The sequence below is a fragment of the Hypomesus nipponensis genome, chromosome 14, assembly GCF_054491055.1.
Source record: "Hypomesus nipponensis isolate SF chromosome 14, ASM5449105v1, whole genome shotgun sequence".
Lineage (NCBI taxonomy): Eukaryota > Metazoa > Chordata > Actinopteri > Osmeriformes > Osmeridae > Hypomesus > Hypomesus nipponensis.
Window position 1 is genome coordinate 23,118,978 of NC_140374.1, and position 26,631 is coordinate 23,145,608.

The following is a 26,631-nucleotide window of genomic DNA, read 5'->3' on the forward strand; positions in this document are numbered from 1 at the left end:
TTGGACATGTGCTAGACATTTCAGAAGATGTTTGTATTATAAAACTAGGGGACATTGTATACACCCATTGGCTAATGTGCACTACAGAGTAATGTACAATGTGTTTGTGACAGTGCACCGATATGCTCTGCTTGCATGTCATATGCCACTTGCCATTGGTAAGTATAGATGAGAAGCGCACCCAACAGCACACCTGATGTGGTGAGGTCATTTCACCCAGAGACGCAGGCGCTCTGGGTAGCTAGACCAGAACATTTCGCCATCATCATTTAGGGTAAGAAACGGAATAAACTGAAAGACCACGGTTATGTAGCCAATACGAACATAGGATTGTGAGGAACTGTACCTAAACGTGGAGGGAAATTCTTAAGGTGAGGTCCTATTTTTTATGTATTTGCGTAGAATTAATCTCCAAGAAGACACATTGGTCCAGCTACTAGTCTAGCTAGCTACAGAGTACTAGCACGTAGCAACGACGTAACACAACGTTGGCGTTAGCTACGGTAGCTGCAGTTAGCTATTTGTGTAAATGTAAATGTTGTTGTGAACACTCGAGCAGCTAGTCGTTTTCATTAGTCAATGACATTTGCTACAGGATATTAACAAACGAGGGACAATATAGGTGAGCAATCTGTTTTTCGTCCGGGTACAGAAGGTTTCAGCTAAGAAATCTGCAATCCAGTAGGGGGAGTGCTATTTCGAAGCCACGGTAGGTAGCTAGCTACAGCCTGACGTTAACTAGCTTAGCTGCAAACGAAGAGCGTTAGCTAGAGGGTGTAGCAGAAGAAGGCGGTGTGGTATAACGCTAATAGGCCTTCATTAGCTGGCACAGAGAGAGAGGCCCGCTTCGCCGCCCTACTCAGTCATAAAATAGTGCATCCAGTGCTGGGGGACATTCCAACCGGCTTCTTGGTCTAACGACGTGCCTGATTCTTTCACCGGTGATGTACTGTTTTGGATGTAGCGTTAGAATGATAAGGCGTTCAAGTTAACCGTGAGTTAGCGTAAGTAGCAATTTATGGGGAAACCAACCCGCCGTTATGGAAACGCGGAACTGTCATTTACTAGCTAGGCAGCTCGCTAGACAACTAGCCACCCCTATCGTCTTACTTAGACGGTTTGGTTAAGCTAACGCTAGCTAAGCAAGCTAACAAAGAACCTCCGTTTTGTATTTGCTAGCGCTAGCCAGCTAAGTAGCAACTGAGATTGAACTCCCTTCTCGATTACAATGGTTAAAGGGTGTAGTGTAGTGCATCTTTTTATTTATCAAATTGGATAATGTCGGATAGTGTGCAGTTACGATTGTATTTTTTGTATCAAACTAGCTAGCTGGGTCACACAATTGATACCAATGCTATCATGACTCCTATATTGCTAAATGCAATTTAGTCTGAGAATCACACGCAGTTTTGCCATTTAAATCACCGGCGAGGTCGAGATGAGAGACAGGCACCAAACAAGGTTTTAGCGTCCAGAATGTGTCATTAGCTTGCCTATTTCTGTGACTGTTTGAATGTCTATTGAAAGTGTGTAGTTTGTAAGACAATGTGTTTTTTTGCTAACGCGTCTCACGATTTTTGTGAAAGTTAACTCGAAATGGGTAATGTCATGTTTTCGTTTCTCACGTCCCAAAAGTTATTATACTGTAAAATTGAACCACGCTTTGCGATGGATATTTGCATTTGAACTGCAGCTTACTGTCAGTCGAAGCTACAGGTTTATACATTATGTTTCATTTCACGTTCAGTTAGCTAATCTGTACTGTAAATTCCGAAACAACAGCTACAAGTTCAACTCTCAACCAACACCAGACACATAATAAGTCAGTATGCGAAACATTGAAGGTTGTTCATCTTTAGAGTTAGTATAGTACTCTAATGTTAATAAAATGTTCTAAACGTTACTGTTACTGGGTACCTGTTTGTGTGGGTACATGTTGTTTACTGAACAACTCAAGACATGCCAGACTTGAACTATTTTACCCTAATCTTATCCTGACTTCCCCTCCTTACAGTGACGCTGGGTGTAAGCCTCCAGAGTGAAGTGTGGTGCCCAGAGCAGACTCCAGCTCCCTCTGTCTGTTTCCATATGCTCACTGCAGCTGTGGCTCGTGTCCTGCAGGATGGATGGTGTGGATTTAAAGGGTCTCATGTGTGTGCATCAGCGCCCTCTGTTCTGTGACGGTGTTCTATTCTTTTCCATCTACAAAAGAACACCTCCTGTCCTCCACCCAGACTCTGAGCCCTGTCTGCATAGTAACTGTCTTTGAGCAATAAGCAGAGGAGATTCTAGGGAGCGGTTGGATTTTCCCTCCTAAATCACCTAGATACAATTTTTTCTTACTGTATGGAGGAGGCGTGAGTTTTTTTTCTTTGCATTTCACGGTTGAATCATACCCACTCACTTGCTGTGGGTGGTGGGATGACGGAAAAGCCCAACGATAAGATGGTGAAGTTCCTGGCTCCCCCTCCAAAGAGTGGAAATGGTACCGGGTCTGACTCTCTGGTCAGCGAGCGGCTAACGGCGGATGTGAGGAGACGGCACCACACCATGGAGCGAGACCGCTGCAACCCAGAGCACCGCTTCTTAAGGCGTAGCGTGATCAGCGACTCCAACGCCACTGCCCTCGACCTCCCTCTACCCAGCAAGATCCCAGTCCTGGCACCAAGTGTGGCCCCCCATCAAAGGGCCCAACCTGCCACTGCTCACGTGACGAGCATCGATCCAGGTGTAACTGTAGAGTCCAGTGAGCAAAGAGGAGGAGGAGTGGTGGATGTGGTGTCGGTTGACCACAAAGCTGTGGTAAAACAAGAAGATATCTGTGACGGGGAGGTTGTGGTTGTCCAGTGTGCACCCCGGCTGGCCTCCCAGCCACCAGGTCCAGCAGCAGAGCCAGGGGCCAGGGAGCAGGGGAAGGAGAGGCCAGAGGGAGAGGGGGGAGGAGGAGGAGGAGGAAGAAGAAGACAAGGACTCTGCCAAGGCGCGTGCGCAGGCGGAGCAGAGGGAGGCAGAGAAGAAGGTCCAGGATGACATTGAGGAGGCAGAGACCAAAGCAGTGGGGACGTCACCAGACGGACGCTTCCTGAAGTTTGACATCGAGATCGGACGCGGCTCCTTCAAAACGGTTTACAAGGGTCTGGACACCGAAACCACAGTAGAAGTGGCCTGGTGTGAACTGCAGGTGTGTATGAGCCCCGGCTTCCTTCTACAGGTCTGTGTAGACAAGTCTGCACTGACATGCATCAATTGCCCTTATCAGAGCAGGAGCTCTGTCCTGTTGTCTAATTCTCCATTCAGGGTTTCCTACCAGCCCAGTAGGTCGAGGGTATGAGCAGCCCTGTGTGTTTAACACAGACACCCTGCAAGCTCAGTGAAAGACCCATCCCAAAGCTCTTTCAAATAACTTAAAGTTGAGATCATCTTAATTCATGATTTGGCAGTTAGGACTACATTTGGGTAGGATGAAGAAGCCTGTGGGACAGAAGGTGAAGGGTGTTGTACTACTGGCACCATCATGACACTTTAGATCTCTTCCTGTCACAGCTGTGACGGGCTCACAGTCGTGGGCTGCATTTTGAGGAGTCTTAAGACGGAACTTTGAGAGTCACCTGGTGCACCTTCTTGGGGCGTGTCGTTCCCTCTGTTGTCTGTGGTTCTTGTGAATCCTCTGTCATGTCTATGATCTCAGCCCTGTCTGTCTCCTTCCTCTGGTGCCTCATTCATTAGCTGCTGTTTTGGTAGGAGTGTCCCATGCTAGTTGCCCTTCCTCTTGGAAGTTCTCCAAAACGCAGGACAAACACCAGAGGCAGATGTAGTGTTGGGAGGCCTTGTCCTGATGGCCGGCAGCCAGAGGGGTTTCCTCCACGGTGTCCCAGCCTCCCAGCAAGGGGGGCCTGGGGAGAGCTGTTGGAGACTGGAGGCTTGTTTCCACAAGTGCGTCGTGTTTTTGTAATGTGCTGCTCTTCCTCAAATTGTAGTTCTATATCTGTCTGTGAGCATAATGTTTTGTAACAGAGCTGTGTTACGACGTAGCAATGTTTCTTGTAGTGTCATTTACATTATCTACCTTGGCGATAAAAAGTTATCTGTCACCATTGAACCTTTTGATAAACAGATGTAGGAAATATGATCAATGAGTAACACTTGGGTGGTAATCAGTGATGCAGGGATTGATTTTTGACCCTGCTTCTCATTGGTGTGAGTGTTCAAGGCTACTGGCATTCCTGATATACTTCCTGATCTGTCACTTGTCATCTCAGTTCTACTGCCAGGACCCAAAGCCTAGTCAGGCCACATTCTGCAAAGCATGTGATGACTAGCACACACACACAGACACAGACATGTACCCCTCCTCTCTTGTAACATATATTTGAGAGATTACAGGCCCAGTGCAAGCCCCTCCCCCTCGCAGGCTCATGCTCAGTGAACGTCTGCTCTGAATGCTTGTGTGAATGGAAAGTAGGTCAGATTTCTGACAGAGGAATTTCTAATCTCCTGTGTGAAGTGAAGTGCAGCAGGCTGGCCTGGGCCTGCACCCCCTCCCCCCACACACACACCCTTCCTTCCTTCCTTCCTTAACCATTTCCTTCATATGTGATTATTCTCTTCTCTACTTTGTTTCTGTGCATTCGTCTTTCCAGCTCCTCTTTTCCACCTACACCCCCTCCATATTTGTGTGTGTGTGTGCGAGCCGACCCCCGTCTCTCTGTGGGCTGAAGCATGTGCTGGCAGAGATGTCTTTGTTCTGAAGGTTTCACCTGTCAGCTTAAGAGGTAGGCCTGAGCAGCCCACCATGGCATGTCTTCCTTCAGCAGCTGATCCCCTCACATGCTCCTTAAAGCTGTCCCATGATCACAGCGCTAACGGAGCTTCCTCTTCACCCGCCCGGACCAGCCCTGGGTTGGTCCTAGACCCAGGCTGATGTTGACAGGTGATGGCTCCCTCCTTTGCGCTTCCTGCTGTGATGGAGCGAGTTAGCCTCCCCTCTGCAGACCCCCCTCCAGGGTCCTGCTCCTTGTTGTTTTAGCAGAGGTTTTAACAAGGCCTTAATGCAGGGTTGAGAGGTGATAACGAGGCCTTAATGCAGGGTTGAGAGGTGATAACGAGGCCAAAGTATTTAGGTTCCTATACGTTCATACGGAGACCTAATATAGGAGACCCATAGAATCCGGTCTTGGAACGCCAGTCGTTCCAGTGAAATCCCACATGGCCTGCTTGTGTTCCTGCCTTGCTGGCTTAAGAACTGCTTCCTATACAGTGGGTCAGGACTGAGACTTCTGAGGAAGATTGTGGCAGATGTCTGTCATCTCCCTTCCCAGGTATACCCTGCTCACCTGGCCCAGGAACAGGAATACCATATGACTGTCATGACTGTCACTGGCAGGCCTCCGCAGGTATGTCGTCGGTCAGATCATTAATCTTAGATGGTTATTGCTGCTTCTGCCAAAGGGCTCCGGAAGTTGATCTGACCTGACTCGGATGCACTGGTTGGAATGTTAGCTGGCCTGTTTGGACTTGGTGTATCGATTCCAGTCTGGGGTTAATACTGTACGGCCCCACAGACAGAGTGCTGTGTCTTGTATGGTAGGGACAGTTTTTGGTTATGGGGAAAGCAGCAGATGTTCAGCTTCTTTACATTGAGCCATGTAGGGTTCTTGTATCTTCCCTGCTAGTTGTCATGGTGACACCAGAGTGCCTCAGATCCTACAGGTCCACGGTCAGCAGAGCAGAAGTCAGACCTGCCACCACGTGTTCCTCCACAGCTGTCAGCCTCCATGATCCCCCCCCCACCGGCCAGAAGTGTAAAGTCAGATGACACTCCAGCCCTTTGTTCATTAGAGCTTTGTGAATATCTCCAGTCTTCCTCTACCTCACAAAGCAACCTCGCTCTTTAGCTCTGGAGCTGACATTGCAGACATGATTGAACAATAAGTAGGTCACCACCATGCAGGGAAAGAACAGAACAGGGAGGAAAAACCAGAGGAATCATTTTAGGAGCCTCCCCTCTCGCTCTCAGTGAAATCAGAGGAGGGCTTCCAGGCCTCCTTCAGAAGCCCCCAGGCTGCTGCTCTCCCTGGGCGGGCCCCCTGGGCGGGGCCCAGGTGGACCATCCACAGACGGTGGTGGCTGCTCAACGTATCCAGCCCTTACACCAGACTCAAATCTAGACCCCCTAGTATTTTATTTTGAAAAGAGGGGGGAGGGGTGTGTTTAACAATCTCTATGGCTGGCTGTCCTAATCTAATGTGATCAAGGGAAGCATTTATGAGGCTGTTGATTCTAGCTAGCTAGCTGTGTTAGCCTCACTCAGTCACTGTCTGCAGGGCAACCATCCCAGAGCTTTACACGTCAGCAAAAGAACATTCAAGCCCCCCTCCTCCCCCTTAACAAGTTTTGCCTCTAACTCAAAACATTATATTTGGCCAATCATTGTTTTTATCTTAATCCAGTCAACTTTAGTCCTGTGTAGTCATTCATTGGTCTTCATCACATGTTCACATCACATAAAGTAGCACTAGCTGTGTGTGCCCTAAACCCTGACCCCCCCCCCTTAAAGACACAAGGGTGTGTGAGGGAGACATTCTCTTTCTTCTTCTGTCATGCTGGTCCAGTTCAGCTGGTCTCAATATGGCATTTAATACTGGTCACTTGTCCTGTAGGCCCCAACTCCATCCTAGCCCAGATCATGTAGGTGTTTCCCCTAGGAAACAGGGGAAACACTGCGGCTCTCTCTTTTACAAAGATGCTGATTCGACTCTGATACAACAATGCCCCCCCCCCGTACTGTAATTATACCTTTCAACGCCAGGCGCCATAAAGAAACCATCATCCCCATCTTCGTGTCAAAGGGGCCAGCCTTCCTCTCTGTCACTCACTATTTATAGACTTCATGGGTTATTTCTGAGAGCTTTGCCTGGCAGCAGCAGCAGCAGCAGCAGCAGCAGCAGCAGCAGCAGCAGCAGCGTGTTCCTCCAGGCTTGGCTCTGGAGGTGATGATCCTCCTGCCTCATGCCCCGGCTGCCAGGAGCAGCCAGGCCAAATCCCCCCCCCCCTTGTTCAAGAGGCACAACCTAAACTCAGATGGCAGTCATGTTTGATCCAACCTGGTAGCTGGGTGTGGATTTGAGAGTGGTGTAATAAAAGCCAGGGTATTGTTGGGTCAAAGCTCAGACTGGCTACTGTTGCTCCTGAGACCTGACTGGGTCTTTTAACTTGGATGGCTTCAGGTGAATGTCCACCTCACTTGTAATAAAAGGAGCCTGTTGCTCTAGGGATAGGGTTGACCAGGGTGCGGTGGTACATTCCTAGAGCCATATAGGAAGCAGCTCAGTGGGGTAGGAGGAGACAGTGGCGACCCAGCTGTTTATGGAGCGGAGTCAGACCAAGTCTCCCAGAGTGGCTGCAAGGTGATGGCGTGTAGCGATCCTCTCCTCCACGACAAGGAAGCACCCTAATGTCAACTAAAGGGAATGTGGCTCATTCTGTCAGTGATTGAGGAACAATGTATGACTGAAGGAGATTAAGGGCAGATTGAAAGGAAGTTTTTGGAAGCTGTATTTATGGGGCCTGTACCATGACCCTGTTCCCTGGTGTTGACAGGTATCATTTCAGTGTTTACAGTTGTCCTTGGGCACAGACTGGGCCAGAGCTATTTCTGCTCTGGGTTTGTGGATTGGCTCAGCTCCCAGGGGAAGCTGTGGAGGCCACACCCACTTTGCTGTCCTCCAAGGTGGTACCAAACATGGTCCAGGATGTGAGTCACGTTCTGGATTTGGGATCCTCATAGAAGTCACCTACTGCATCTCAGGGCTCAGTGATTCACCGGACAAGCCTACTGTTTGTCAGTCTAGTGATTCATCTAACAAGCCTACTGTTTGTCAGTCTAGTGATTCATCTAGTGAGCTTACAGTTCTTAAGCTGGTGAGGAGACATGGACTCGCTTTTACTTACTTTTGTGGGAGGAATGGGTCCTCCTGTCTGCTCGGTCTTTTGTATTTACACTTTGAAATAGTATTTGTTTGTGTGAGAGTTTGAGACTTTAGAGATAAGCCCAGGGCTTGTAGAGACTTGGCTGTAGAATGCTGCTGGGAGGGCTGTTAGTTTGACTGTTACCACATGTTCCTCTGAATGAGGATGAGGAAGGAAAACCAGCTACCTACTGTGAAACTAGGGCAGTTGGTCAAAGGACATCCAACCTCCAAACCACTCTGCCTCCCCCCAGTTGGTCAAAGGACATCCAACCTCCAAACCACTCTGCCTCCCCCCAGCATCCTCCAGCCTCCCCCCAGCTTCCTCCAGCCTCCCCCCAACATCCTCCAGCATGCCTCCACGCCCCTGCCTTAATCTCTGTTGAAACTATACCCAGGGCCAGTTACTGTTTGTTCTGTGGATTGCGTTGAAGCACCACACAGTCCACATTGACACACAGAAGTGACTGTGTCAGAGGAGGAGAACAGCAGAAGCTCTGCTGCTCTGGTTGCTGCTCTGGTTGCTGCTCTGGTTGCTGCTCTGGTTGCTGCTCTGGTTGCTGCTCTGGCTGCTACTCTGGTTGCTGCTCTGGTTGCTGCTCTGGTTGCTGCTCTGGTTGCTGCTCTGGTTGCTGCTCTGGCTGCTACTCTGGCTGCTGCTCTGCTGCTCTGGTTGCTGCTCTGCTCTGCTGCTCTGGTTGCTGCTCTGCTCTGCTGCTCTGGTTGCTGCTCTGCTCTGCTGCTCTGGTTGCTGCTCTGCTCTGCTGCTCTGGTTGCTGCTCTGCTCTGCTGCTCTGGTTGCTGCTCTGCTCTGCTGCTCTGGTTGCTGCTCTGCTCTGCTGCTCTGGTTGCTGCTCTGCTCTGCTGCTCTGGTTGCTGCTCTGCTCTGCTGCTCTGGTTGCTGCTCTGCTCTGCTGCTCTGGTTGCTGCTCTGCTCTGCTGCTCTGGTTGCTGCTCTGCTCTGCTGCTCTGGCTGCTGCTCTGCTCTGCTGCTCTGGCTGCTGCTCTGCTCTGCTGCTCTGGTTGCTGCTCTGCTCTGCTGCTCTGGTTGCTGCTCTGCTCTGCTGCTCTGGTTGCTGCTCTGCTGCTCTGCTGCTCTGCTCTGCTGCTCTGCTGCTCTGCTCTGCTGCTCTGCTGCTCTGCTGCTCTGCTCTGCTGCTCTGCTGCTCTGCTGCTCTGGCTGCTGCTCTGCTCTGCTGCTCTGGTTGCTGCTCTGCTCTGCTGCTCTGGTTGCTGCTCTGCTCTGCTGCTCTGCTCTGCTGCTCTGCTGCTCTGGTTGCTGCTCTGCTCTGCTGCTCTGGTTGCTGCTCTGCTCTGCTGCTCTGGTTGCTGCTCTGCTCTGCTGCTCTGGCTGCTGCTCTGCTCTGCTGCTCTGGTTGCTGCTCTGCTCTGCTGCTCTGGTTGCTGCTCTGCTGCTCTGCTGCTCTGCTGCTCTGCTCTGCTGCTCTGCTGCTCTGCTGCTCTGGCTGCTGCTCTGCTCTGCTGCTCTGGCTGCTGCTCTGCTCTGCTGCTCTGGTTGCTGCTCTGCTCTGCTGCTCTGCTCTGCTGCTCTGCTCTGCTGCTCTGCTCTGCTGCTCTGCTCTGCTGCTCTGCTCTGCTGCTCTGCTGCTGTATTGTTGAGGGATGGTATTCAGTGGAAAGTTTCTTTTCTCTCTTCCTCTCACCCAATAGGAAGGGTTCCCTGGACAACCAGGCTTGTTGCCAGGTTTGTGGTGGGGTTATTCTGGGCTGCCAGAGTTTCCAGTCTGGACTGGGTGGACTGTTTGCAGTTGACCCTGGTCCAGACATTGAGGTCCCATCAGACACGGTGCTGCAGCAGGGGCCCGAGGCCTGACCAGTGTCACCACAGTGGTTTAAGAGCACGTGGTTTGATGAACTTCTACTAATCATTTTCAAGAAATCCCTTGATTAGGGACTTGTTGATTGGCTGGAATTTTGTTAAGATGATGGTCACGGGGCTTTCTAGACAGGTGCATAATGTGGTTATTGCTGTTGAACAATCTCAACACTCTTGCAATCTCTTTCTGTCTTTCCCTCTCAAACAGTTTCTCTTTTCTCCATTTGGAGGGAAAGTAGGCCAGATCTGCACATTCCATTCCTCTCATTTCACGTCCTTGTGCCAGAGAATACAGGCCACAGCCCAGAATGATGTGTGTTGGTCTCTGAACACGCTGAGCTGCCCCAATGATATGTGGGTGTGATCTTTATGAATAATTCTGGTTAAATCCATCTTGCTAGTGAAGAGAATTGTGTAGTCTAAAAGTGTGGTAACCAAGCCTGTTGAAAGGCCTGCTGTGCTGGGGTGTGTGTGCTGTTCTCATGACCTCTGGGTGAACGTCTGGCTCTCCACAGGACCGCAAGCTGTCCAAGACAGAGCGGCAGCGCTTCAAGGAGGAGGCCGGGATGCTGAAGGGGCTACAGCACCCCAACATCGTCCGCTTCTACGACTCCTGGGAGGCGCCCTCCAAAGGCAGGAAGTGCATCGTCCTGGTGACGGAGCTCATGACCTCCGGTACCCTCAAAACGTGAGTTCACAAGCAGGCACACACACACACACACACACGTGAGCTGCGTACCCACACTCCCTCTGGCGTGCTCCTTGGTAGGTACCTGAAGCGCTTCAAGGTGATGAAGATCAAGGTGCTGAGGAGCTGGTGTCGTCAGATCCTAAAGGGCCTCCACTTCCTGCACACACGGGCCCCGCCCATCATCCACCGCGACCTGAAGTGCGACAACATCTTCATCACTGGGCCAACAGGCTCTGTCAAGATCGGAGACCTGGGATTGGCCACGCTCAAGAGGGCCTCCTTTGCCAAGAGTGTCATAGGTACGATCCAGACCCCGCCCCTTTATAGTCCTCTGAATGTCATGGGGAAATATGCTGTTCAAAGTTTTGAAACTGTGTCTGTGTTCAAGGTTCTGGTCGATTTGGTCTTTTTTTTCTGTCATTATATTTTTTGACAGTGTGGTTCGAAAACAGACCACAATGTTTCCGATCGCTCTCAAACCACAGCTCAAACAGAAGACCCGATTGGTTTGGTTACTCAGTGACATCATCAGTTGTATTCACTGTTTCACCTCAAAGGGGGACAAAAAAAACATTTCATTTATTTCAGGCACTAAACAGTAAGTAGCGCCTTAACCTCTGTCTCATTGTGAAGTCTGAATCTGTGTGTCATGCCTTCCCTGCAGGCTAGTGTGGCCAGGGGCCCAAGGTGTGGCCCCTGAGCTTCTTCTTTTAGACGGCTCTTTGTCCTGTGGTTGGGAAATCTGTGGTCTGTTTGCCCGTGATGCCAATAACATTGCCTCTCTCTCTTTTTGAAGGATCTGCCTCAGCAGGGTTCTGTCACTGTGTATGTCTCTGACACTATTTCAGGAAATACTATATATTTGTCTTTCTTGCCCCAGGAAGAACCCCCCCCCTCTCCTCTCCCCTCTCCTCTCCCCTCTCCCCCCCTCTCCCCTCTCCTCTCCCCCCCCCTCCCCTCTCCTCTCCCCCCCCCTCTCCCCCCCCCTCTCCTCTCCTCTCCCCTCTCCTCTCCCCTCTCCTCTCCCCTCTCCCCTCCCCTCTCCTCTCCCCCTCCATGTTATCAGCCCTGTTGTTGTTTGTTCTCCCCATTCTCGGGTGTGATGTTTTAGACTGTAGGCTCTTGCCACAGCTGTGCCCCATTCTGCTGTAAAGGAATGGGTAGGGTACTGCTGGTGAGTAAGTATGCACTTGAATGGGCCTGGTAAGTGCGCAGTGTGCCGTGACACACACCTCCATTCACAAGAAGAAAAAATACAATTCATTCAAACAACCTGCTGAGTTTTTCTGTGTAAGACCTGAACTGGAGTAGTTTGATGAAGCTGATGTACAGATACTCTTCAGTAACTAGCTATGAGATGTGCTAGTCTTGGTTAGGGTAAGGGGATCAGGTAAGTCACACTTCACAAAGGTAAGTTGGTTGGTTGAGTGCTTGTTTTGCAAGGAAAAGTCTTGACTCAAGTTAGTTCCATAGCTGGTTTGCATTCTGCTGTTCATTGGCATTTACCTGAGTGAGTCCTGTACTACAGCTTCCTCTGCAGAGCCCTCTACTCCCCAAACCACACGGTCTTACACAGAGGGACTGCTGCCTCTTTCACCACAGTCTAACTGAGCCCAGCTTCCCCCCCTCTTTTTTGTTTTCTTTTTGCTCTCCTCCCCCCTCTCTCTCTCTCTTTCTGTCTCTCTGTCTCTCTCTCTTCCTACTCTCCTCGCAGGTTCAACTCCTCTGGACAGGACAGCTTGACCGGGCCCTTCCTCCTTTGCCCCCCGGGGCTGAGAGGGGCGGAGGGTTGTTTGGGGTGTGAGAGAGGCCGACTCCCTCAGACAGAGAGCCAGAGTTCTGAATGGTTGTTTTGATTTAAGGTACCCCTGAGTTCATGGCCCCTGAGATGTATGAGGAGAAGTACGACGAGTCTGTGGATGTGTATGCCTTTGGGATGTGCATGCTGGAGATGGCCACCTCAGAGTACCCGTACTCCGAGTGCCAGAATGCTGCCCAGATCTACCGCAGAGTTACCAGCGTAAGTCTTCTGACTCCATCTCCCCGCTCCCCACCCACCCCAGCCATCACTGCACTATTACAAATGTAGACGGTCGATAGACTGTCCTGTAGAATCCCTCTGTAAATGAACTCGTGCAGCCTTCCCAGCTGTTTACTCCAGGATTGTGCTGTTCAGACTGTGTCTGCAGCTTTGGGGAGAAGATGGTTCATACAGCTCATGAGCCTTGGCTTGGATCCACAAACCTGCCAAACACCGCTGAACTTCATATCTCTCATATCTCTGAGGTGCACACACAGCCGGTCACCCCGTGACCACACGCCCAGGTTAAGAGTGCATCTGTTTACATGTTTAGTTTATGATTAACCCTGCTGGGAAAACATACACCACAGGCTTACATGTTCTTGTAACTATAGGAGGACACAGGACGTTCCCTCTGCTAAACATTTAGCCCTATAGATTAACAACCTGACCACAAGACAGAGACAGAACAGCACTGTCTGTATGCCACTGGCCCTTGTAGAGAACCTGCAGGCCCATGCAGAAAACCTTCAATATAGAGAACCTTCATGACTCAATCTTCAATGAAATGTTAGACATTCTAACGAGGATTCAGAGATGACCCAGCCACAGCCAGGCTGAGGGTGGAGATGACCCAGCCACACCCAGGCTGAGTGTGGAGATGACCCAGCCACAGCCAGGCTGAGGGTGGAGATGACCCAGCCACAGCCAGGCCGAGGGTGGAGATGACTCAGCCACACCCAGGCTGAGGGTGGAGATGACCCAGCAACAGCCAGGCTGAGGGTGGAGATGACCCAGCCACACCCAGGGCGAGGGTGGAGATGACCCAGCCACACCCAGGCTGAGGGTGGAGATGACCCAGCCACAGCCAGGCCGAGGGTGGAGATGACCCAGCCACAGCCAGGTGTGGAGCTGCTGTCTGACTCAGCTCTGTGTTTCCTGTAGGGGGTGAAGCCAGGCAGCTTTGACAAGGTGGCCATCCCAGAGGTGAAGGAGATCATCGAAGGATGTATTCGGCAAAACAAGGATGAGAGGTCAGCCACCTGAGACTAACACTGACCTGTACTGACCTCCTAGAGGGCATCTTGAGTTCTCTCATCAGAAGCTTTACCTACCCTCTCTCTCCTCTGTGTGCCCCCCTACCCCAACCCCCCTCTGTGCTGCTCTTCAAGGTATTCCATCAAGGACCTGCTGAACCACGCATTCTTCCAGGAGGAGACAGGCGTGCGGGTGGAGCTGGCTGAGGAGGACGACGGAGAAATGGAGGCCATCAAGCTGTGGCTGAGGATTGAGGATGTGAAGAAGCTCAAGGGGAAGTACAAGGATAACGAGGCCATCGAGTTCTCTTTTGACCTCGGGAAAGACATCCCTGAAGATGTGGCGCAGGAAATGGTGGGTGAAGTCTCTTGCAGGGCTTCACACAAACGTCTGTAGGCATCGAATCATTCAACTGGCAGGTTGGGTTATGACATGGTCTTACGGGGGTGTTTTCTGTGCTGCAGGTGGAGTCAGGCTATGTGTGCGAGGGAGACCACAAGACCATGGCCAAGGCCATCAAAGACAGGGTGTCCCTGATCAGCCGGAAGAGAGAGCAGAGACTGCAGGTCAGTACCATGCCAACGACTTTGCACTGTATATAGAGGTCTCTGTGTGTGTATATATGTATTTATATATGTGTGTGTTCTGAGGTACTAATAGTTTGAATGGACTGTCAGGTCCGGCAGGAGCAGGAGAAAAGGAGGCTGGAGGAGGAGCAGCAGTGTCCAGTCCCCCCAGCAGCAGGCCAGCACAGAGCCCCCCCAGCCCGCAGCCCCAGCTCCCCAGCAGGCTGCCTCCTACCTCCCCCCCCAGCCCGCAGCCCCAGCTCCCCAGCAGGCTGCCTCCTACCTCCCCCCCCAGCCCGCAGCCCCAGCTCCCCAGCAGGCTGCCTCCTACCTCCCCCCCCAGCCGGCAGCCCTAGCTCCCCAGCAGGCTGCCTCCTACCTCCCCCCCCAGCCTGCAGCCCAGCCTACCCTACAAACGACCACCTACATGCCTACTGTACCAGGTCCAGGGCTCCCCTACCCCCCCCTGTCCTCCAGCCAGGCCCTGGCCCCAGCCCCGGGCCCCACGGTTGTTCCAGTCCAGCCAGGGCTGCAGGCTGAGTTGAAGGAGCTGGATGTGGAGCAGCAGCACCAGGCCGATAGAGCCCAGGCCATCTCCGTGCTCCCAGAAGCTAAGGCCCCCCAGCCTGCCATGTCATACACCTCCCTGCCCAATCAGCAACCTCAGATTCAGCAACCTCAGATTCAGCAACCTCAGATTCAGCAACCTCAGATTCAGCAACCTCAGATTCAGCAACCTCAGATTCAGCAACCTCAGATTCAGCAACCTCAGATTCAGCAACCTCAGATTCAGCAACCTCAGATTCAGCAACTTCAGATTCAGCCACAGGTCTCCTACCCTTCGAGCCAGACTGACCAATCAACGCAACAGGTTGTACCCAGCCCTGCTCTACCTGTTGCTTCAAGCACCCAGTCAACCCCTGGAACCCCCCAGCAGGTAAACTCTCAAGCACACACTTTCTCTCGCTCTCTCTCTCTACGCTACTTCTCACCTTTCCCTTTCATCGTGTGCTGTATTTTACTTGAATGTATCAGTTTTGGACACATTTGCGCAGAGAATTATGAAGCTAACCTTTCGCAAACTCCGGGTTGATTCTCCTGGCGATTCTCGGAAAACGCTGTTCGTCCCGCGCAACGATTGAGCGTGCGCGGAGAGAGGGGGCTATTATGGAAGCAAATCGGTGACATAATATTTTGAATTTTAAAAGGCATTGAATACCGTATTATTCAGAGATAAAGTTGAGGTTTGTATCCCGGTTTAACATTTTTTCTTGTGGTGGTGCAGTTTATATTTCGATGCGGATTATAGCCCGGTTTTAGAACAAAACAACAGGGTGGGGGGTGCTGGTCGTGTATTGCATGCCGCACTATCTGATCAAAATGACAGTTCTCTCTACAGTCAGAGTTTGCGCAAGAAGGTGGAACGTAAGGGATATTACCCTTTACTGAACTTGTTAGGGCGTAATAGTTGGTGAAAGACCCAGAGAAACACGAATATCCAACGAGGCAAAATCCCGGACGATTTTGGAATCCCTGCAGGACGCATTTTTTAGGTTGCGAAAAGAGGTAAAAGAGGACGTCTGGTCACCCTAATTTAACCCGTTAAGGAGTAGTGTGATTGTTCGAATGAGGGTCTCGCTTCGTAAGTATGGCTTCAAAATGCACTAATGAGAAGGTTAACAAGTGACACTAGCATGGTAGGAGCATTGCTGTGAGTATTATGCTTGCTAACTTAGCCCGGAAGCCAACTAAAGCTAGCTAGCTCTGTTTCGGAAAAATAACTTAACACTTTGGGGACCATCGGAAATATTTAGAACTCAAGTGTCTAAAGGTAAATATTAGTTAATTCCCGGGCAATAGAAAACATACATTACATACTTACTTTTGTTTTCAAAGTGTGTTGCACAACTGCATGCTGTAAGATCGCCTATACTCGTGCATTGTTTGGTATCATTATTACCGTATCAAATGCGGCATATATTCCAGTGCGGCTCAGGCCTCGTTTACACGGAAGAAAAACACATATTTTCATGCGGTTTGGCCTTTCATTTACACGAAAACTGAGGTTTTATCACGGAAAACGATCATTTCTAAAAATTCCGGCAAAAGTGGAGATCTCTGAAAACTCAGTTGTGTTTGCGTGTGCACTAGCTTAAACTGAGTTTTAGGTTCTCAAACGTCACAGTATGGGACTAAAAAAGCATCACGTCATGTGACAGTCCTGTTTATAGTAATAGGTGCGTTCGACATCATGCAGCGCCGGTGTTGTATCACCCGATGCATGACTCTCTGGATTGACGGTATAATGTGAGACTTCTGTCTCCCCTTCTTTTGGATGCAATATCAAGACGAAATCTTTCACTCTTTGAATCGCGCCTGAATTTTGTTCTTTTAGAATTTTTGAAGCCTGATTTTCTTTCTGGGGGGGGTGATTTTTTGGGGGGATCTGAATCTTAATTTTCAAATTTGAGCAACCAGAATTTACAAACCTTGAATATTTGGACATTATATTTTTTTTGCAGTCAACATCTCCTTTCTCTCCTTCCTCCCAGCAGGTGGCGCCTTCCTCCCAGCAGGTGGCGCCTTCCTCTCAGCAGGTGGCGCCTTCCTCCCAGCAGGTGGCGCCTTCCTCCCAGCAGGTGGCGCCTTCCTCCCAGCAGGTGGCGCCTTCCTCCCAGCAGGTGGCGCCTTCCTCCCAGCAGGTGGCGTCTTCCTCCCAGCAGGTGGTTCCTTCCTCCCAGCCTGTGCCCGCTCCCCCGCCTCATCAGTCCGAGGGCAGCCTCGCTCCCACACCTCTGCAGCCTGGTGCTCAGCATCTCCAGGTGAGTACACCAGAAGTCCCGCTATACTAACGCACACATGCTTTGAAGGCACAAAGGTCCACAATCTAGTTTTGCATTCCACAGCCACATCTTCCTCTGTGTTGCCAAGATCTATACTTGCTCTGTTCTGCTTCTGCTTTTCCAAACACATTTTGTTGCTTTTAACTTCTTTGGCGCCCCTCCTGCATGACTGTCAGTCTTGGCCCTGTGAACCCAGCCCTCCTATCATGTCTCCTCCAATCAGCATAGAAAAGCTGTGCTTCCTGTATCATGCCTCCCACCTGGCCATGTTGCAGGTACTCACAGTAGGCAGTAGGGCTGAGGTGCGATCAGCACACTTACGACCATCTGTTACTGTGTTCTAGGCCCTTGGTAGTGACTGTTACCGTGTTCTAGGCCCCTGGTGGTGACTGTTACTGTGTTCCAGTATATATCATATTTTTACCAAACAATACAAAACGTTCCTAATATACAAAATCCCTTTCAGGCTGTCAGTAGGCTACACTCCAAACTTCTGCACAGGTGGAAGAATGTAATTGTTTAAGGCAATAGTGTGTACAGTTAGGAGCTCTGACCTGTGTAAGGGGGGTGATTTGAAAATGAAATGGTTTTGATATGCCCATCCCTAGACTATGCGACTGTGTTTTAGGCTCCTGTATTTGACTGCTTGACTGTCTAGGCCCAGAGTACTGCCCAGACTACATTGGTGGACCAGCCAGCAGGACCGACAGCTCTGGTGCCTCCATGTCTGGAAGGGTAAGTAGCAGCACATCACATGAACGCTGCTCCTGAGCGCCGCTGGTGCAGCAGGGTGATGTCTGCTCTGTGGGAGTCAGGTGGTTGAGCGGTTAGGGAATCGGGCTAGTAATCTGAAGGTCGCCAGTTCGATTCCCGGCCAAGCCAAAATGACATTGTGTCCTTGGGCAAGGCACTTCACCCTGCTTGCCTCAGGGGAATGTCCCTGAACTTACTGTAAGTCGCTCTGGATAAATGACTAAATGTAAAATTTAAATGTGTCTCAGCTGCCTGTCTGATGCGGCGGCATCCTGTCTGAGTGACGGCAGCGAGGGGCTGCTGGGGGGTAGGCATGAGGGACGCTCCCTCAAGAGACATCAGCGCCGCTCGGTCCGCAGCCGGTCCCGCCACGAGAGGATCACCAAGGCCAAGCTCAATGTTCTACACGTAGGCTCCTCCTCCGCCTTTGACATGTTTTGGTAGCGGGGGGAAGTGATGTAATGTGGGCTCTCTCCCTCCAGATCTCCAGCATGGGGGACCGGGTGGCAGAGTGTCAGCTTGAGACACACAACAGGAAGATGGTGACCTTCAAGTTTGACCTGGATGGAGACAACCCAGAGGAGATAGCACAGATCATGGTACCAGACCGCTCGCTCTGCTCTTAGTGTGTGTGTGTGTGTGTGTGTGTGTGTGTGTGTGAGCACAGCCTCTGACCCCCTCCCCCCTCCAGGTTCAGAGTGAGTTTATCCTGGAGAGCGAGCGCGAGTCGTTCATCGAGCAAGTCCGTGAGGTCATAGAGATGGCTGACAACAAAGGAGAAGGCATGAAGGAGGGCTACACCCAGGTACACACACACACACACACAGAGGGCTTCACCCAGGTACACACACACACACACACACACACACCAGTCAGACCGACTCTAACCTGGTCCTTGTCCTCTAGTTGGTGAGTGATTTACAGCAGCAGCCTGAGATGTCCAGTCCTCTACTGGCAGGTAAAACACGTCACGCACGCACGCACACACACCACAATATCCAGCGTTCCCCTACAGTATTGTCCTCCCCTCCCTCAGGAGCGCCCCCTAGCCTGGCAGCCCAGGTGGTCCACTCCGCGGGTCGCAGGTTCATCGTCAGCCCCGTGCCCGAGTCTCGGCTCAGGGAGCAGTTCTTTGGCCCCCCCTCCGCTAACAGCTCCTTCAGTGACGAGCCTCAAGGTGAGAGTCCCCCCCCTAACATCCCCTCCAGGTGAGGTCCCCCCCCCCTAACATCCCCTCCAGGTGAGAGCCCCCCCTCCTAACATCCCCTCCAGGTGAGAGTCCCCCCCTAACATCCCCTCAAGGTGAGAGCCCCCCCCCCTAACATCCCCTCCAAGTGAGAGCCCCCCCCCCCTAACATCCCCTCCAGGTGAGAGCCCCCCCCCCCTAACATCCCTTCCAGGTGAGAGCCCCCCCCCCCTAACATCCCCTCCAGGTGAGAGCCCCCCCCCCCCTAACATCCCCTCCAGGTGAGAGCCCCCCCCCCCCTAACATCCCCTCCAGGTGAGAGCCCCCCCCCCTAACATCCCCTCCAGGTGAGAGCCCCCCCCTAACATCCCCTCCAGGTGAGAGCCCCCCCCTAACATCCCCTCCAGGTGAGAGCCCCCCCCAACATCCCCTCCAAGTGAGGCCCCCCCCTAACATCCCCTCCAGGTGAGAGCCCCCCCCCCTAACATCCCCTCCAGGTGAGAGCCCCCCCCCCTAACATCCCCTCCAGGTGAGAGCCCCCCCCTAACATCCCCTCCAAGTGAGAGCCCCCCCCTAACATCCCCTCCAAGTGAGAGCCCCCCCCTAACATCCCCTCCAAGTGAGGCCCCCTCCTAACATCCCCTCCAGGTGAGAGCCCCCCCCCCTAACATCCCCTCCAGGTGAGAGCCTTGTGGAGCTTTCTGCTCTTCTGGGAAGTTTGACCATATTCCAAATATCAGCCAGTAAAGTAAGGGGATGTCACAACCATTCATTTTAAAACAGGAAAAAGCGTGTTTGCTAGATATGCCATTGTCTGGTGTAATTTAACTTTAGTTTTAAATAATACTTACTGAATTAAGTTAATAAAAGGTGGAGAATTTTGTACTATGCCTGAAAGGTCTGTAAATATTTAACACCCGCAACAGTTAAAATGTTGCAATGCAACTGTCAATTGTTATAGACCTTAAGTTACTTTTACTGTACTTGGAATATTAAATTAAATAGGATAAACTAAGTGCATTGAGTGCCAGTTTTGTTTGTGTAATGAAGGCTGTCAACACCAGTATGCTTTAGCTAACTTGCACTCCAGATGATGACATGTCTGACTCCTCCCCTTCCTCTCCTTCCTCCTGCAGGTCTGGGCTTGTCCCTATCCGCGCCCTCTGCCTGCCTCCAGCATGCCTTCAGTCAAATGAAGCAGAATCATGGAGAGAGACGATCCACCCTGGGACACCCGCCTCTGGCCGACCCCACCACAGACCTCTCCTCCTTGGGATCCCCGGGCCCAGCCTCCCCTCCCTCTGGCCTGGCTCCTCCAGAGGCTACGGCCTCTTCATCCACCCTACCTGCAGTCTCTGTCAGCTCCTCTGAGGAGGCATCTCTTCTCCCCTCCACACAGCCAGAGGCTGCAGTCAGAGTGCCCCCCACGCCCCTTCCTAGCCTGACCCCGGCCCCTCCTCATCCAACCCTGTCTCCCCAGCCCTCCTACCAGCCCGCCCCCTCCCAACCTGCCTCCCTTGCGCCCTACCCCCCTGCAGGTGTCTCTGAGCCCCCCCAAGTCTTCTCCCCTCAAGAGCCACACAACACTGCCTGCCCCGCCCCCTCTTCCTCTGGAGCTCCTAACAGCACAGCTGCCAAGACCCCTGTAGACCAGCGGCCAGTTATCGTCTCTGTTATTTCCTCTCAATCCAACACTGCTCCTGTGCCTGTATTACAGCCCACTCCCTCCCAGACCCAGCCTATCCCTGTGTCTCTTCCTTCAACACGGCCCGCCCCCTCCCAGACCCAGCCTATCCCTGTGTCTCTTCCTTCAACACAGCCCGCCCCCTCCCAGACCCAGCCTATCCCTGTGTCTCTTCCTTCAACACAGCCCGCCCCCTCCCAGATCCAGCCTATCCCTGTGTCTCTTCCTTCAACACAGCCCGCCCCCTCCCAGATCCAGCCTATCCCTGTGTCTCTTCCTTCAACACAGCCCGCCCCCTCCCAGATCCAGCCTGTCCCTGTGTCTCTTCCTTCAACACAGCCCGCCCCCTCCCAGACCCAGCCTATCCCTGTGTCTCTTCCTTCAACACAGCCCGCCCCCTCCCAGACCCAACCTATCACTGTTTCCGTCCCTTCAATTCAGCCCTCCCAGATCTCTGTCCCAGTTGTACAGCCCAACCCTTCTCAGACCCAGCCGGTCCCCACCTCCGTCACTTCAATAATGCCCGCCCCCCTGCAGCCTTCTCTTGCCTCTGTCCCTGTAACACAGCCCGCCCCCACTCAGACCCAGCCAATCCCTGCTTCCGTCCCTGTAACACAGCCCGCCCCCTCTCTGACCCAGCCAATCCCTGCTTCCGTCCCTGTAACACAGCCAGCCCCCTCTCTGACCCAGCCAATCCCAGTTTCCGTCCCTGTAACTCAAGCAGGGTCCATTCCCTCCCATCTACAATCATCCAGCTTACTGCCCCAGCCTGAGCCCCAGACTGGAGACACAGAGGGGGCAGAGCTGCAGACTAAGACTCCTGGTATAGACGACATCCACGCCCTGGATAAGAAGCTGCGCTCTCTGTTCAAAGACTCCCCCTCATCTGACACTCCTAACACAGGCACCTGCTCGCCTCCCACCGGGACCACCTCCCCCCCACCAGGAGCAGCCCTCCAGCCTCCCTCCACCCTGACCCTTCCCTCTGGAGCCCCTGTCCTCACCCCCGGCCACACCCCCACAGCCAAGCCCAGCCAAGCTACCTGCCCCCAGGTGAGTTAAAAGAGAACTGCAGATGCTGGTGATGGTGCTGGTGGTGGTGATAGTGATGGTGGTGCTAAGTCCTCTCTCGTATCAGGTGTATCCAGATCAGGCTATGACCCCCCCTACAGAGACTTTACCTCCATTCCCTGGACCAACACAGGTGACCCCCCCCCCCTCCTATCCATAAGAAAAACAGAAAGTACCTTAGTATGTTGCAGGAACTGCAAGGTCACTGATACCTTAACCTTCCACCTCCGCAGCAGCCCATGGGGAGCCTGGATGCCCAGCTGAGGAGAGCCCTGAGCCCAGAGACTGAGTCTGGGGAAGCCCCCTCTGCCAGTCCTGCCCCTGCCTTCCAACTGGGCCGCTTCCAGGTCAGACTAGTGAGCAGTGAGACTGCTGCACCTTGTGTGTTTCCAGTAATGTTGGTGTACTTCCTTCCAGCTGTACCAGTGTACCATATTCTACATGTGAAGATTTCATAATATCCTCCTGCAGGTCTCTGTGGCTGCGGACAGCGCACCCCACACCCCCTCCCAAACCCCCTCCCACTCCTCCTCCTCCTCCTCCCCCTTTCCAGCCCGGAGAGCACGCTCCACCGCCGGGCCCCCCTGTCCAGGGGCGGGGGCCAGAGGGGGGACACTGTCGACGGAGAGACCTCCCACCCCGCTCCTCCTCCCACTCAGTCCACAACAATAGGCCGCTTCCAGGTGTCTGCCAGTGCCAGCCCCGCCTCCGACCCCACCGATGGATCAGGCTCTAAAGTGGGCCGTTTCTCTGTGACAGGTGAGAGAGAGGTGTACAGCATGACTGGAGAGAGAGAGAGGTGTACAGCATGACTGGAGAGAGAGAGAGCCATCAGTGGATGAGTTAAAGCAGCTTTTCTATTCAGTGCGGCCAGAAGACACAGCAGCAGGCTCCGCCCTCGGCTCCGCCCTCGGCTCCGCCCTCGGCTCCGCCCTCGGCTCCGCCCCTACCCTGCAAAACGGCCCCCCCTCCTCCATCCCCTCCAACGCCCACGACCCTGCCCACAGCTCCTGTCACTGTTACGTCAGCAGCGACAACGAGGACTCTGGGCCGGAAGATGAGGCCTTCCAGAGGGAGGTCAGCCGTCTCCGAGAGAAGTACGTCTGGAACACACACACACACACAGTCTGAAACAGAAGCACTAGAACGCTGATGTACAAAAGGCTGATGTACATATCAAGACTGCAGGATTTGGTGACAACATGTTGATTCTGCCCTCCTTCTCTTCTGCTTGTCCTCATTCTTACATCTTCCTGATTTCTCCTTCCTTTCTCCACTCCAACCTCCTCCTGCCCCCCAACATAGACACATGATGGAGATCCAGACGCTGCATTCCCGCCAGAAGGAGGAGATTGACACCCTCTTCTCCCGGCTGGGCAAGCCCCTCCCCTCGTCCATCCTCTCCCCCGCCGTGGCCATGGCCGGGGGCCGCCGCCGGCCCAAGAGCAAGTCCCCTCGCAGCGTCCAGCCCAGCTCCCTCCACCAGAAAGGTAGGAGATACCAGACATCTGGATGAGCCTTCATGATGCCTTGCCTTGGAGAAATTATACATTTTTCAAGATTAGAACAAATTAAAGGATGCTATTTGATGTGTGAAGTGTTTTCTAACTTGTTCTGTATACAGAAGCCCCTAGCCAAACCGCCCAGGGTTCAACGTCCCCCGCTAAGCAGAGCTCACCCCCCAGAGCAGGTGCCTCAGAGCCAGCCGGCCGCACCTCCCTGCAGACTCTCAAACCTTCCCCCTCCATGCCCAGCCTCAGCACTGCCACCCTGGGTAAGCACCAATGGTCTACCCCCTCTTCCTCTCCACCTCCAGGCCTGGTAGCCATGTACACACCTGCATGCTCCAAGCCTGGGCTGAAGCTGTTTCTCTCTGTCCAGGTTCTCCAGGGCCCAGTGAGACCATCTCGGACAGCGGACAAGGCCACAGCCAGAACTGCAGCAGCCAGACCCAAGGGGCAGGGCCCCAAAGCCGCACAGGGACCTTCACTGACGACTTGCACCAACTGGTGGACAACTGGGCCCGTGACGCCATCAGCCTCTCCCAGGGCAAGAGGGGCTCCAAGACAGGAGGACCTGGACATGATGTAGGCTGCTCCACAAACACATGCTACTGTCTGTCTGCAGCTACTGTCAGGACTGCTGGACATGGATGATCTTAATCTCTCTTTCTCCTTGTCTCCCTCCCTCTCTCCATATCTCTCTTTCTTCCTCTCCAGATGATCCCTCCAGCCAACATGGGTAGGAAGTTTTCAGCCCCTGGTCACCTCTGCCCCCCCCTGCCCTCTTCCACCCCCACCCCCTCCACCCTGGGAGGAACCCACCCCTCTGCCCCCCTGGGCCCCAGGAAGGGCTCCCTTGCTCCCCCCCCCCAGGGCTTCAGCTACCCCGCTCCCTACACTGCCCCTCAGTGGACAGGGCCTTCCGCCTCCTGTCAAGTCAGCCTCCTCAACCCTGCCCAGTTCCAGGCTGCTCCCCCTGGCTCTGCCCCCAGCTCCGCCCCCCTGCAGCAGGGCTTCCACATGGGGGCCACGCCCGCCCCCCAGAAGCCTGTGAGCAACCACACAGGCTCCAGCCTGAGACCCACGTAGCCCCCCCTCGCCCTGGGGGGCCGGCTGCCACAGGACTAAAGCCACTAGCATCCTTCATTTTAGTAGTGGAGAGGAATCCAGACGGGCTGCTCCTGGGAGGGAGAGTGCAATACAGACAATCACTGCTGCCCTCCACTGATGGGCTGGCTTCTCTGTCTGCGACGGTGGAAGGAGTTGTGATTGGCCACCGGGTTGTCCTGGTGCCCATGGGCCCTGCCCACAACAGCCAAAGACATCTGTTGAAAGCACCCATTGTGATGTCATCATTCTGCTGCCAGAGACAGGGCTGTGGTCCTCTGCCCTGCACCTGGCCTTAAGCTTAACTAGGACAGAGGGGAGGACCCCAACGCCCGGCTGGCTGACTGGCTGGCCGGCTGGCTGACTGGCTGGATTTATTGGATGAGATTTCAGAGTTCTAATAAATGTGAAATGGTGTGTTGGGTTGTTGAAGACTCAAGGCATAGGGTTCACACTTTCATTGCTGTGGGTTTTAGAAGCGGAGGACGTAGGGGTGGTGATGGTGTACAGGATCCCTATTGGCCTCATCTCTACTGCTGTTCAGTAATGCAATACTGGTGGTGGTCCCTGTAACTGTGGCCTTAACATAGTGTTTGTATATACATCTGTACCACAGCTTATATCATCCCCATGGTTACTCTGTGTTCCCCTTGCGGTGTTATTCTGACGTGTTTACCTAGAAGAGCTGGTGAACCTCATGGTCATTAGTGGGTGCTGGAACACTTGGGGAGTAGTGTAGGGTGTCAGGAGCCAGCAGGAGGGCTGGGGGGTGTGGGAGGAGCCAGCAGGAGGGCTGGGGGGTGTGGGAGGAGCCAGCAGGAGGGCTGGGGGGTGTGGGAGGAGCCAGCAGGAGGGCTGGGGGGCGTGGGAGGAGCCAGCAGGAGGGCTGGGGGGTGTGGGAGGAGCCAGCAGGAGGGCTGGGGGGTGTGGGAGGAGCCAGCAGGAGGGCTGGGGGGTGTGGGAGGAGCCAGCAGGAGGGCTGGGGGGTGTGGGAGGAGCCAGCATGGGAGGCTTGGGCTTCACCTTGAGGTGCATGCTGTTAAACTGACAACCTTACCCCATCCTCCCATTCCGCCTTTCACGGTTAGCTCCTCGATCCTGACCAGCCCAAAGGCGCTGTCTGGGGGTCGACATGTTTATTTAAGGAAAACTGTGTTCTTTACGGAACTGTATTCAGCCATCATATCTTGATGTTGTTTCACTGTAATTATTACTAAAGGTTGTAAAACAACATGTAGTTAAGAAATATAAAAGTGCAATTGGAGAAACAGCACAGGTTCAACCCTGTTCCTGGAGCTTTGATCAGACACCAACCTGGCATGCCTTTCTAACTTCCTGTGTATATAGATTTCTAAATGTCCTGTGTGTTGAGGTGGGGGGAGGTTAAGAACACACTCTAGGCCCTGTGAAACTTGCAGAACACCTGTGCCTTGCATCTCCGCTGTGGGGGTGTGTGAGCGCATGGCTGAGCCTCCGCGAGCGACGGTCACACACACATGACCCACCCATATAGAGCACATTGGGTTAAAAAAAAGTGTATGTATGTATATATATATATATATATATATATATATACACACACATATAAACAAATGTTTATTTCCTCCTTTCTCTACAACAGCATTTACTGTATGCATCTTGTGTATTACCTGTACATTGTTTTAGCTGTGAAGGGTAATAATTGTAGGTAATTTGTCTGATTGTCTGGTACAATGTACATTATCAATACAGTATTGGAAAACATTTGTTTATGCAGAAAATGAGATTTGAAGAAAAAGACTTAATGAAAGTTTTTGTTTACCTGGCACCATTTGTCAATGGTTTGTGCCATCCCCCTAATGACCCTGTCAACCTCCATGACTGGACAACTACTTAAAACTTCTCTAGAGAATAGTAAGTTACTGCAGTGCAGAATATGCAATGTTTTATATGACATGAGGGGGGGAGAAGGACTTGCATGCTGAGGAGGGTTGTTACTGACTTCAATGTTTTGATAGGGTTCCTGTTATTCTTTGCCTTCTTGTTAGCGGCTCTTCACTTAAGTGCTGCCAGTCTGGTGGCTTGTCCCAGACAGTGTCTGCACAGCGACTCTGCATGCTCGGTTAAACACCACCACAACACATCACTAAACCCCCTCTGTACAGCACAAACTAAGAAACAAGCTGTCAACCTTTATACATAACTCTTTATTTCTCCTATGGTGGTTAAGGTGTTCCTCTGCTCTAACCCTGTCTTGCGAGGCTCCAGTTCCTGTTGTGATCTCTGCTATTCCTTCACCTCTAAATCTGGGCCTCTCTGGTTTTTTTCCACATTGTACAAAATGTAAAAAAAGAGATGAATAAAAATAAAATAGAAACTGTTATTTA

The 26,631-nt window shown here is 52.5% G+C and overlaps 1 protein-coding gene across 1 annotated transcript; it reads left to right on the forward strand.

Annotated features, from left to right (window-relative positions):
• The first annotated feature begins 211 nt into the window (after positions 1 to 211).
• Positions 212 to 26,627, forward strand: LOC146259249 (serine/threonine-protein kinase WNK1-like). The gene is given in 28 exon segments (XM_084671331.1): positions 212 to 371; positions 2,015 to 2,937; positions 2,939 to 3,181; positions 10,320 to 10,492; positions 10,574 to 10,794; positions 12,358 to 12,515; positions 13,461 to 13,549; positions 13,688 to 13,907; positions 14,018 to 14,119; positions 14,231 to 14,425; positions 14,427 to 15,056; positions 16,672 to 16,941; positions 17,621 to 17,697; positions 17,964 to 18,123; positions 18,198 to 18,314; positions 18,407 to 18,520; positions 18,622 to 18,673; positions 18,752 to 18,892; positions 20,038 to 21,638; positions 21,724 to 21,789; positions 21,890 to 22,003; positions 22,128 to 22,197; positions 22,200 to 22,415; positions 22,522 to 22,753; positions 22,962 to 23,146; positions 23,281 to 23,430; positions 23,538 to 23,743; positions 23,876 to 26,627. Coding segments are annotated over 27 exon segments (6,690 nt in total). The 5' UTR covers positions 212 to 371; positions 2,015 to 2,421; the 3' UTR covers positions 24,248 to 26,627.
• Positions 26,628 to 26,631: the final 4 nt, after the last annotated feature.